Source organism: Phaenicophaeus curvirostris, chromosome Z, assembly GCF_032191515.1.
Source record: "Phaenicophaeus curvirostris isolate KB17595 chromosome Z, BPBGC_Pcur_1.0, whole genome shotgun sequence".
Taxonomy (NCBI): domain Eukaryota; kingdom Metazoa; phylum Chordata; class Aves; order Cuculiformes; family Cuculidae; genus Phaenicophaeus; species Phaenicophaeus curvirostris.
The window spans coordinates 6655110-6667761 of record NC_091431.1 but is presented as its reverse complement, the minus strand read 5'-3'; the positions used below and the strand labels follow the sequence as shown (position 1 = coordinate 6667761).

General features: G+C 44.4%; 1 protein-coding gene across 1 annotated transcript in view; it reads right to left on the bottom strand.

Moving 5' to 3' along the window:
• Positions 1-12652, bottom strand: part of MUSK (muscle associated receptor tyrosine kinase) — a 53902-nt gene that overhangs the window by 12169 nt on the left and 29081 nt on the right. Inside the window, exons 7-10 of the mRNA XM_069880292.1 lie at positions 11187-11346; positions 9709-9715; positions 6876-7142; positions 1211-1410 (exon numbers count right to left, since the gene is read on the bottom strand). Coding sequence (XP_069736393.1) covers positions 1211-1410; positions 6876-7142; positions 9709-9715; positions 11187-11346 — 634 coding nt within the window. The remainder of the gene's footprint in view (positions 1-1210; positions 1411-6875; positions 7143-9708; positions 9716-11186; positions 11347-12652) is intronic.

Sequence of the window (12652 nt, the reverse complement as noted above, 5' to 3'; positions counted from 1 at the left end):
GGCACCTGGGTGGCCAGGTGGAACGAAGGCCTTCCCCAAAGCTCTCAATTTCACCTTTTTTTCACTTTTCTTCTCTATACATAAGGTGCATGCAACTGCCAAATCTGCAGACCTCACCTGTTCAGAGCACAAAAGGAGGGATGCACTAGTTTTCCCTTTTTCTAGGGAGACAAGCTTAATGTCTGAGGTCTAAACTGCAGTTTCATGTCAGTTGGAAGAGCTGGATGTGCATGTTTCAGACACGACCAGCAGCAGGGCAAGAAGCAGGTGTAAGTCACAGATAGGAGGCAGATAGAAGGGCATGGCTGGGTCTCACTGGTAGTCATAGTGGGGGTCACATGGGAAACAGGCAGATTTCAAAAATTAGAGGAGAGTGCTGGGCCCTTTTAGGGAGTAAAGTCTTACAAAGCCAGCCTGACATACATAACCACGCCAGCAACAGTATGTAAGGCCGGTGAGACCTCAGTTGTAGCATCAGAAATACCAAACATAAGTAAAGCAAAACTAGAAGCATGGGTAGAAAGAAAGGGGAAGAGCTGGAGGGGAGGGTACCACCCAAAAGCATCATGCCTCTTTAATCACACTCTACGGTTGCCAGCCATGTTCTCCCAAAGCTCTGAAGAGCTGGAATTGTGTTTTCCCATGCCTTGGATGTGGAAGCTTAGGCTTCCCTAGTAATAACTTGAATCCAGCCAGCCAGAACCAGAGTAAAACAAAAATGCCGTGCAAACTGCATCTTCAACAAAGAATATCATGCCCACTTCTAGAAACATAGAATGTGGAGCAGTCTACTTACTGGTTATATTCTCCTTCTTAAAATCTGTAGAAAAACAAGACAAGATGCAACAAGTTGTCCAGAGTGTTGATGTAATTGGGTGCTTGCTTAGGAGCAAGCTACGAGAAGTTGTTCTCTCCCTGTAGTGCTTAAGCAGCTTTTTTCTTCGCAATGGCACCTGGATGGCAACTTTGCCATCATTAAGATTGATTTTGGCACTGAGTTTATTACAAAACTCTCAATTTGAAAAAACAGGCTGCATTTTCTTGAGGAACTTGTCCCACATCCCAGTCAGACAAGAGAAACAGCCAGTGTGGCTGTCACAGTGGTGTGCACAGTCACTGACAGGACAGGACCCAATTCAGCCTTTAGCCTAGTTGTAAATTGTGGATTGTGTTCTCCCCCATCCTTCACCATGAACAGAGCTCTCTGGACAACAAGCAGCATGTGTCACCTTACCGAAGAAAGGGATACGTGTGCAGGTGCTGGGGTCCTCATGCAGGCTGGGCAGCCTGTTGCATTCAGGAAGAGTAAGCAGCATCAACCCTGGCTTGTAAATCCCCTTCTGAGAGTTTTCTTCCATTGAGAGCCATTCCTTAAAGCAGTAGAGATCCTTTACAGCAAGGCAATTCTCTCTACATCGTTTTGCAAAAAAACAGTGAAATACAGCAGTCAATGTCTTGATAACAACAGCTGCACTTAGCAGTGGTGTGCAGGGGTTATCTAGCCTAACAGAAATCTATTAACTGGGTTATACTTCTTTAGGACAGACTGTTTGGCTCATAAACTATAAAGGAAGCTGTATAAAATGTAACAGCTTCATTTAGGTAACCCATAAAGCTATATTTTTAGTGAAGTAGGGTTATGCCCCAAACACAGCACACATCACAGTCTGTAAGGAGTTCATTCCCATCTTTTTCTATACATTTATTGCTATCTTCTACTAACAAACATCAAGTCTTGGAGTTATCTTAGTATTTTTCTATTGTCATCTATTGAAGACAGGAGGTGAGCTGCAATTCTTAATCATCTGAAACTAAATTTTTGCCTGGATTTTTAATCTCACAGAATCGCCCATCCAGTTTTCTTCTGTTCCCCATAAACACTTTACAGTCCCTTTTTTATCTGTCAGTTGTCTGTAGCAAAAACTTTACAGTGCCTGGTAAAACAAAACAAAACAAAACAAAAAAAAACTAAAATCTGAGCTCAGCCAAAGTTCTTTATGGATCTGCGTCCTTCCTGATCATCACACTGGCTAGCAGGAATGGAAGAGGAAGAAGACACAGTGTTGCAGAAAGGTGTAGCTGGAGTCTGTGGTGAAGGTTTTAGCCAAGTCCATCACCTGCGTGGCTGAGGCCAATGGGAATTCTATCAGGGCAGCAGCTTTTCTGCAAAAGCAACGTAAGCCCTTCAAGGCTGCAGGCTGAAGCCATCAAAGCGCAGCTGTCCTGTGTTGGTTTTAGCCAGTGCTGCTTTATTGCTTCCTCACTTCCATGAAAACCAGAAAGCAGTCAGATGGTGTAATTTATCTTTTTTATTTAAAACATGTGGAACAGGAATGAACTTCTGAAGTAAAGAAATGTTTAGCTAAGGAAATAAGAAAATCTTTCATTTGAAGCACTGAATGACACTTGGGAGATCTGGATTGCATAAACTGCTTTAACTCCTGAAGCCTGGGCATCCTTAAACAAGCCCCTTATTTGGTGTGCAGCCACAAACTGCAAAAGACTATGCCTCTGCAATCCTCTCCACTCCAGCATTAAAAGCAGGTTATCTTCACCCATGAACCTACCCCAGGAGTGTGGTGAGGCAGCCAAAAGTAGGGATGGACGGCATCCTCAAGCTGGTTTCATACCATTGTTATAACACTTAATCCTGAGCAGTGAGAGGTTGATGAGATCATATGCAAAGATTAGTTCAGATTATTATTAGAAATTTTATGTCATGTAAATGACAGATTGACAAAGAATAGTAACAGCAGAAGAGAACAGGTGGGCCAGCAGTGTTGTAGGGCCCATAAAGAACTGCTTAAGAGGAGGTGGGGACACAGAGGCCTGACCAAAGTGAGATGTTTTCCAGCAGAAGACTGTTCCCTGCAGAATGGTCACTGGTTGAAATAGAAACTGAGGGTTTTTCTTTTGCTGTCACAGAAGCAGCCAGTGGTAAAAGGCAGATGTAATCAAGAATCATTAGATGAGACTCACTTTCCCTTAAAAGCAGAAAAGCTCCACTTTTAATCAAACTACATCTTAATTTACATGAAGTGAAATTTTTCCCATCTTGATTTCTTGTGTTTCACTTCATCTGGTTTTACCCCCCCGATTATTTTTACAAAAGCTTTATTAAGTCTGTCAGTCCATTCTTGCTATCTGGCTTCCAAACCAAAATGAATGTAAAAAATTACACAGGAAGAGAAAAAAGTGGTGCAGAGAATAAATAATAAGACAAAACCACATATAAATATGTCTCTCAAAAGCTGGAAGAGTTCTCCAGTCTCTGAGATAGTTAAATTCTTACTTGCTAATTATCTCAGCTGAAAATTAGTGTAGTGTAGCCAGTTTCTGCAAAGAGGTATAAAGTTGTCAGCAAAAAGCAGATGAGATAATTGGAAAGTAACCAAGACCACATGAAATGTGCTCAAGAGCCCCCAGAGGTCTCAGCTTTTCAGAAGTATATATTAGATGCCTGAGTTATCAAAAGGAGTATTGGGTTAGGGTTTTGGAGGAACTGTTGTCCAGCTGATATGCTCTGGTAACAGGAAACAGGAAGGATGCCATTCCAGGACTTTAGTCATGAAGAAATTTGCATTTAAAACTGCCTTAAAATGATGGGTTGAAATCATGAAAGGAAAAATATCATAACATTGACACTTGGATTTAAAGAAAGATGATGCCAACCAAGCCTCTTAAGATCTAGATACATTTGCAAATGCTGTGTCTGTTAGCTAAACATCAAGTGCAGATTTATGCTCGTTTATACCACTCCAACTTCAGAAATGCAGGTCTTCATTCGAATCACCATGAGTTCTACTCCTGCAGGGCTGCTTATGAGCAGATGTAAAGGAAGCAAGATCCAGATGTCACTGAAACGCCTCATGAAGAAAAATCCTTAGCTGGCAAATGTGCTATGCATGTGCAGCTCAGATATAAATACTGCCACACATCTTAAAAAAAAGTGGAGAGATCATGTTCTAAAGGGCACAATGACAAAGAGCAGAAGAACAAGGTGACGTGGAGGATTCTACTAGCCATAAGCAATTCTCAACACCTGGCTGCACAATTATCTGTGGATACCTGTACATATACTTCTGTCATAGGATATATGGCACTGCTGTGCTGGTGAAAGAATACTGAAAAGCATAGGCACCTAACAGAGAACACAATGCATTGTCAGGCTTTGTACTGGGATTTTCCTCTGTGGCACGATTTTAGAGATATTAAAGGAGGAGCAATCAGAAAGGTCCAGATTACAAGAACATGCTGCTAATTGCCCTAAAAAGTCCCTGCATAACTGTAAGTATAATTACTGGTAGGCTACATCTGGCTCATGTCCAGCTGGCAGAGCGCTTGCCGTGTCTGCAGAGAAGTCTTGTGTTTCAGCTGAGACACTGGAGTTGGGGCTGCTCTCCTGATAAACACAAATCTGAATAATCTGCTTTAAGATGCAATTCAAGGAGGACAAGAGTAAAGAACTGCACTTAGGCAGTCAGCTGCCCAGACATGAAATGGAGAATTATTAGACAACAATCCTGGAGGGGCTGAAAATGGACATGAATCCATCATAGCCAACAGTTATTTTAGGAAAAAAGAAGCTTCACCCTGAATGTCCATGTGGGGCTGTCCTCTGCAAGGCATACCAAGTAATCATCATTCTGTTACAGTTAACACTAACAGAGACTAGGCTGCAGGCTATATATACTTACTGCTTAGGGAAAGATGAGGAGCAGAAACTTCAGAGGCAGGAAAAGCAAAAGTTATGGGCAGAGCTTGGAAAAACCTGCTTTATTCTAGTCTAGGAAGTTGAGAAAGATGTAAAATCTTGCTGCAGACAGGAAGGGAAGAAACTCGTCTCTATGGCCATGGCTGGAGAACAAGGAGCAATGAAAGAAGGGCATCTCAGGAGCATACACGAGGAAGGAGCAGTGTGGCTGTCGCTGGGAAGTGTTGCACAAACACCTGTCAGCAGTGGATTAGCTGTAGTGAAAGATGCTTCGGACTCCTTAGGGCCTCTGCCAGCCCTGTTTCAATGCACGTTTCTTTGCATATGGAAGGATGCAAGAGCCAAATGGGTGGTTTGATTTAGCAAGTACTATTACACTGGCAGTGTCTCTGGTGTAGTCTTCTTTTTGTTTCATCTGTGTCATGGTGGGAAGTGTTGGATGATTAGCGTATTGCCTTGGCCAGGTTTGTTCCATGCACTGTGACCATATTTAGTCAAAACTCTAAACAAGCGATGGCTTTCGACAGTAATAATGAGTACATGCTGACCCAGAATGGTTTAACTGATAGTGATATGTTGATTATTCAAATCAAGTATGTCATTCAAATGGGTATTTCTTTTCAACACTGTCTGCTAAAAGCCTGTTACAACATGGACCTCTGGGCCTGAAATTCAGTCCATACTTGAGCAATGAGGATCTTCTTTCTCCTAATAGAGGGAAGAGCAAAAGGAGAACCCACGCAAACTTAGAGGACTCATTTTTATTCAGTGCTACTGCAGGTCTGGACAGACCCTCACTTGGATGGGGCTCTGAACAACCTGATCCAGTTGAAAATGTGATTCGAGACAGCCAGCATTTTTTCACCAAGGGCAAGTCCTGCCTGACCAACCTTGTGGCTTTCCATGATGGGGTAACCACATCAGTGGATACAGGAAAAGCAATGGATATAATTTGTCTGGACTTCTGTAGAGCCTTTGACACAGTCTCACATAAAATCCTTCTCTCTAAATTGAAGAGATATGGATTTGATGGGTGGACTGTCTGGTGGAAAAGAATTGATTGGATGGTCACATTCAGATAGTAGTGGTTAACAGCTCAATATCTAGGTAGAGATCTGTGACAAGTGGTGTCCCTCAGGGATCGTACTGGGACCAGTGTTGTCTAGTATTTTCCTTGATGATATTAACAGTGAGATTGAGTGCACCTTCAGCAAGTTTGCAGGTGACACCAAGCTGAGTGGTGCAGTTGTCACACCAGAAGGACAGGATGTCATCCAGAGGGACCTGGACAGGCTGGAGAAGTGGGGCTGTGAGAACCTCATGAGGTTCAACAGAGCCAAGTGCAAGGTCCTACACCTGTGCTGTGGTGGTCAGTATTTTCATTATAGGATCGGAAATGATGTGATTGAGATCAGCCCTATGAAGAAGCACTTGGGGGTGCTGGTTGATGAGAAGCTTAACATGAGCCAGCAATGTGCGCTTGCAGCCCAGAAGGCCAACAATATCCTGGGCTGCATCAAAAGCAGCGTGGCCAGCAGGTCAAGGGAGGTGATTCTGCCCCTATTCTCTGCTCTCATGAGACTGTGTCTGGAGTACTGTGTCCAGATCTGGAATCCTTGACGTAAGAAGGATATGGAACTGTTGTACCAGGTCCAGAGGAGGGCCACAAAAGGTGATCGGAGGGCTGGAGCACCTTCCATATGAGGACAGGCAGAGAGCTGGACTTGTTCAGCCTGGAGAAAAGAAGGCTCTGAGAAGACCTTATAGTGGCCTTCCAGTACCTGAAAAGGGCCTACAAGGAAGCTGGAAGGGACTTTTTACAAGGGCATATAGTGATAGGATGAGGGGGAATGGCTGCAAATCAGAAGGGAGAAGATTTAGACTATACATTAGGAAGAAATTCTTCACAATGAGGGTGGTGAGGCATTGGCACAGGTTGCCCAGGGAAGCTGTGGCTGCCCCATCCCTGGAGGTGTTCAAGGCCAGGCTGGATGGGCTTTGGGCAGCCTGAGCTAGTGGGAGGTGTCCCTGCCCATGGCAGGGGTGTTGGAACTAGATGATCTTTGGGGTCCCTTTCAACCCAAACCATTTTATGATTCTAATTTCCTGCTGCCTACACATCCCCACAAAATGAAAGATGAGCATTTTTTTTTAAATTTACCTGCACACTGGTTTTGGAGCTGGCCCAGCTCCCGAGGGATTGCACTCCTGGAAGATGTAGTTACACAGCAGAGACTCAGCGGCTGGTTGGCAGAATGAACTCACCATTTTCAGTTCAGTCCAGGCAGTGTGCACAAGCAGCTCTTGGGTCTCCTCTGGGTCAGCATAGGAGGAGTTGAAGAAAACAAGAGCATTCTTCGCCAAGATAGCACTACACACCTCACCTCTGTATGTGCTGCAGTAGCCTGCATCACCCTTGTACAGCTTGCTGTTGAGAGCAAGAACATACACACACAGTAAGCCCACAGCCCTCAACACCTGCAGGAGCAGGATGCTTAGGCTTTGTTTCTCAATAACGTGGCATCTGTGAGGCTAATAGAACATGGAGGGGAGGGTAAAGGGTTCTAACCAGTTTTTTGTTTTCCCGCCTCCCTGCAGAAGTGATCAGCTGTGCTGCTTGCTGCACACGTGTGATAGCTCAGGAATTTTTTTGCTCTCCTAACTAGCAGCAGCTTAATTTTGGATTAACTCAATGAGGAGCAGCCAGGTGAGTTCAACATAACACATACTAGGAAATTCTTTCTAAGGTCAGAGCAGCCAAGCTTCTGCCTGCCACTTCTCAAATCCTGCACCCCTCCAACCTTGTCCCTCTTCCACACATGTTTGTGTGAGAGACACACAAAGGAGGAAAGCTCAGGACTTTGCAATTTTCCTTCTGATGCATCTCTGCAGGGTTCATCCTCTCCTGTCTCCATTACCTCTCCCATTTTGGAAACTCCTGCCACAAAGCATGGGGTCAGAGCTATGCCAGAACAATAAAACACACAGCAGGTGCAGCTCCTTCATGGGCAGTTTATTTATCCTTCCTGCATTTTTCACATCTAGCAGGAGATGGCTGTCATCCCTCCCTCCCTTCTTCCCTGTGCCATCAAAAGGGAGCAGCAGAGAAAGGGCATGGACAGGTCAGCTGTGTTCCAAGCAGCTCCCATGGACACCACACAGCAGCAAGGTCTCTACTTAGGCAGCCAGTGGGACGCAGTGCCCTCAGTGGAGGGGAAACCTGGGACAGTAGCCTCTCCTGTGTGCAGGCAATGGTTGAATTGGGGAGGAAGGAGGGCTAGGTGCAGCTGTTCCCACTGATCATTCAGTCAGTTTAACTGAGGTCAGGGAGTTCAATTCACAACATGCTAACCATTTGGAGCAGCCGGGAGAGCTATTTGTATCTTTGCCTGTTATTTCTTTCCCCTGTCCAAATAATTATCCATTGTCAACTCTGGGGGCTCTTGCTGTTTTTCTTTGGAAAGCTGGAGATACATGCACAAGGGATTGTCCAGGATGTCCAGATTTCAGCTTTTCAGCTGCCATGCTCTGCAGATTACATTCTCTGTGTCTGGCTTACCTGCACTAATTTGAGTTCTGCGACAAAATTTTATTTTTTCCTATATGTCATGATAGTTAAAAAATACAAGAAGGCACAAATTTTTTGAGGTAGTAACAAAACAGCAATGATACTGTAACACCCAGAATCACCCCAGGTTTGTGGATACCCCTTCCTGCAACACAGGCAACCCCCAGCATCTTGTGCTGGTCCTACAGCCTGCGACATCTCCTTGGCACAGGCCAGGTTTCCCCAAAGCACTACACTGTGCTGCCTCCAATGCCCTGCTAGAACGGTCCTTAGCTTGACAGGGGTCATGTTATTCACATTTTCCTGATGATGCCCATTTTGTTTAGTTGGAAAGGTGCATCCTTCCTGTGCCCCAAAACATAAAAGAGGGCACAGATGTGGATGTGCTGCTGACTTCAGTGGACTGCAAAGGCAGTCCAACAAAAGTCATGAGAGCTAATATTGTGTTTCCTTACTCTTTTTAAAACCTACAGGGAGACACAGATCAGCCTGCAATGGAGAAGAAGCACCAACATCTTTCCCACAGTGCCTTGTCACAGAAAGCAACTTTCATGTGAAAAATGTTGAGAACAACTGTGGGACAGAAGGGCTGATCATTTGATCACTGCTTCCATGCCTGTCACACATACACAGGTGCAGGTGTAAGGCATAAGTCTGCCACCATTATCAGATGTCACTAAATGACTTACAAACTTTCTGAATCAATCTTGCAAACCCCTGTGACAGAGGCAAGGGCCTTCACAGTGAGCCTGTGTCAGCAGAGTAATTAAACCATTTGCTCAGACTTTCTCAGGATCTGCTTTTTAACCCTAGGGCCAGCAGCTCTCAGACCTAATCCCAGGCTAGCACTCTCATTTTCCTTGCAGACTGATCTGCCAGCAAGAAATATGCAAGGAGTCTTAAAATAAAATTTAAAAAAAAAAAGGAAAAAAAAAAACAAAAAAAGCAAAAGTGCATGTATGATGATATACAAGTGCCTGTACCCATCCATAACTCTAAATATCTAAATATCTCTTACCTAAGCTGGTGATCATCACACGAAAATATCAGCTGCGTGCAGACAGGAGTTTAACTTGTAGTTAAGTTTTTGCCTCTAAATTTACAAGGTGAGTGAAGTTGCTGATGTGTAAATGTGAACAGAATTTACTCCAGCATATTCAGCTTACTACTGCATTTTAAACCCATTAATGATGTGTGATCAACTGCTTGACTGATGTATCAGCATCTATCAGCCTGGGCCCAGTCTCCAACTATGCCTGTGTAAAGGAACTCAGTGTTCCCTTCAGGTGAACCTCATCTGCATCCTTAACATCCAGAAACCCACTGCCTTAATTTAAGTAAAATTAACCAACTCCCCTTCTTTCATCCTTCTTTTCCTCCAGGTCCTAGAGAAAACCCCTAGATAGCCACAGAAAATCATTCTTACCTCCATTCTGCCAGGAGCCACCAGATCCAGAAATTGTGATGAGCCAGGAGGAAGAAAAAATAGAAAAGACATTAGAGACACTTCACTGTCCCCTCTGAGAGGAGAGTTAAGATTTTCAGACTAGGATATCTGCCCAAGACCTGTAAAATGTCTGAAAAGGATGGATCTCAATTCTGTCTGTCCTGCACCTTCCTGGGGCTAAAAAGACTTGGACAAAACTGGATGCAATACAGAAACAGGAAAACTGGAGAAGGAAGTGGATTGCTGACTCCAGTCCTTGCTGAGTGGACAGCTGCACCTTAAAACCACACCTTTACACTTTTCCATTAGGTCCTATGTAACTGGCAGATAGCATCATCTGTTTAAGTCATCCTTGCACCCGTTACTGCTGGCAGCAGCTGTGTTTGTGGGAGAAACCAGTGCTGGAGAAACAATGCAGGTACAAGACAACACCCCCCACCTTGCAGCAGTGGCACAGAGAGAAGGGTCTGAGCATCCACCAAGGACAAAAACATGTCTGCTCTGGGACCCTCAGGAGTTGAAACAAGGCTGAGACAGCCTCCTGCTCAGGTCCAAGGGGCTTCTTCACTTCTGCTGAGCATAGGCAGCCTGGAGGAGGGCAGTGCATCTTCTCCCACCAGTCTAAAGCACCTGTCCTCCATACTGCATTGATCTGCTTTGTGAGGCACAGCTTTGACTAGCTAAAAGCAGAAGCGAGGATGTGAAATACAGTACCAAGCACTGAGTCTCTTACAGGGCAGAAATTGCTGCTAGGTCTCTATGCCCAGTGTAACAAAGAGCATGGCTATTTTCTCAACAGAGCTGAAGTTGAGGCACAGAGAGAAGGGCAGATAGATGCCTGGTTATCAGGACCAGGGCTACCACCTGTGTCTGGAGTTCAGATGATCTCTTTTTTCTCTAACTAAAGCCCTCTACTTGGAACGCACAAGCTGCAGCCTTTCTCTTGATATGACAAATGCTGTCAGCTAGCTTAGATCATTGGTATTTCTCCTCTTTGGATCATCCATTCCCCAGCTGGGATATGTTCTTGGGAGTAGAGGTTACCCCAGACACAGCAGGGTGCTGCTCCAACAGCAACATCCCTGTTTTCTGGATGCAACACTCTGAGAAGCCAAAGTGCTCAGAAAAGCTATTTTCACCTTGCTGTTAGGTGATACCAATGCTGGGTCACGGCCACCACTTCCTGCACATGGATGTACTTACCAAATGTGCATCTAGGACACAAAGTACAAGACACTATCAAACATTCAGGAAATAACAGCTGTGCCAGTCTCAAAAGTGTAAGAACACATGAGGAAATAGCTGGCACTCAAATTTAGCCCCCTGTACACTATTAGCTCTCCAAGACCTTCCTTCCTCCTCCAGAGTACTTCACACCCCTTTCCTCTCCCTGCTAAGGAACCTAGGACTGCGATTGCAAAGGTCAAAAATTAAAAACCCCTTCCTTCCCAGCACACCTGAAATGCTGATGGTCGCTGCAGCTTTTGCAGCTCCGAAAGTTTTGCTGTGCTTGTTTGTGGCGAGGCAAGTGAACAGGCCAGGTCGGGTAACATACACCTGCAGTCTGGAGTCAACCACTCTGTCCTTGACACTTTCCGCTATAGACCCTGCAGAAACCTAAGAGAGTGAAAAGCTGAGTGCAGTGGTGTTTCCAACAAAGGCAAACAAATCAATCAAGGAAAAATCTGAGACCCAGCCCCAAGCACTTAAACTGGCAAAGAGAGACGTAGCAAGCAAATAGAAATGGCAGAGCTAGAGCTACTGGCATTAATTTAGCACTTTCATTGCAGCTGACTTCACAGACACAAACAAATGTTGAAGACCTTTCCTATTTCACACTACCACAATACTTCTGCAATTAATTTTCACTTCCAGGGGGCTATAGTCTCAGTTTGTTCATGTAACTGAGCTAGATGATTAATCCTGGACCTCTTCTAGTAGATTATTTGCCTACTCATGCCTTAACAAGTAAGGGTGCCCAGTGGTTTTGTGAAACTTGGCTATACAAAAGCAGAAAATAAAACCATTTGGAAGTTGTTGGTTCTGGATTAATATAAGCACTACCATGCTTCCAAAGTGGCCATGAGCAAAGCAAAAGACCCTAGCTCCAACACTTTGGCAGATAATCCAATAGATGTTCTTATCTGACACCTGGGAACATGAAAGGGGCTGTAGATGCGTTGGTTTTGGCCAGCTCTTTTCTCAGGTCAGAAATTCCCAGGTAAATGATCTTGGATCCTGCTGATTTTGTTATTCATTAAAGTACGAGGATGTGGTACACCAAGGTTCTACCTTGAAAAGGCAGTAGGGAAGAGCACCATTGCCTGGTCTAGCCTTCATACTGATAGGAAGCACCAAGTGTAATTTAAACAAGATGTGGCCCTAGGGACACAGAATTGTCACTCTGGATCCATCTCAGAAAAGCACTCTGCCTATGAATCTATCTAAGAGATCAGAGAGATAGATCTGGCATCCCTGCAGATTAGAAGAAACATTATTTCAGTGGGCCCTCCATCTGCTCTGTGACTTTAGTAAGCAGATAATACTTTCTCCGAAAAGGAAATGCTGAAAAGAATATATTTGTTTTGCATCACTCAAGTTCACCTTGGAGTTCTGATGAGGACATGTGCATGGGAAGAAGTCAATAAACAACAAGAGTAACACAGTTATTGTAAGTATTTCATCAGGAATGACTGGTATGCTGGTCAGTGTGCAAGTGCATGGACCAGGGATATTTTTTGGCCTTACGCTGTGAACATGGTTCAGGTGGATAGGAGCTCAGGGGACATTTTTTTACAACTTTTTCTTTTGTTGAAAAAGTAGATCAGATTTATTTTAGGAACCTTTTTCTCTCCAGATGCCACTCAGCTCTCAGACACTTCCCGGTGGAAAAGAGGAGTTTCTTTACAGGTTACTCCTGCCT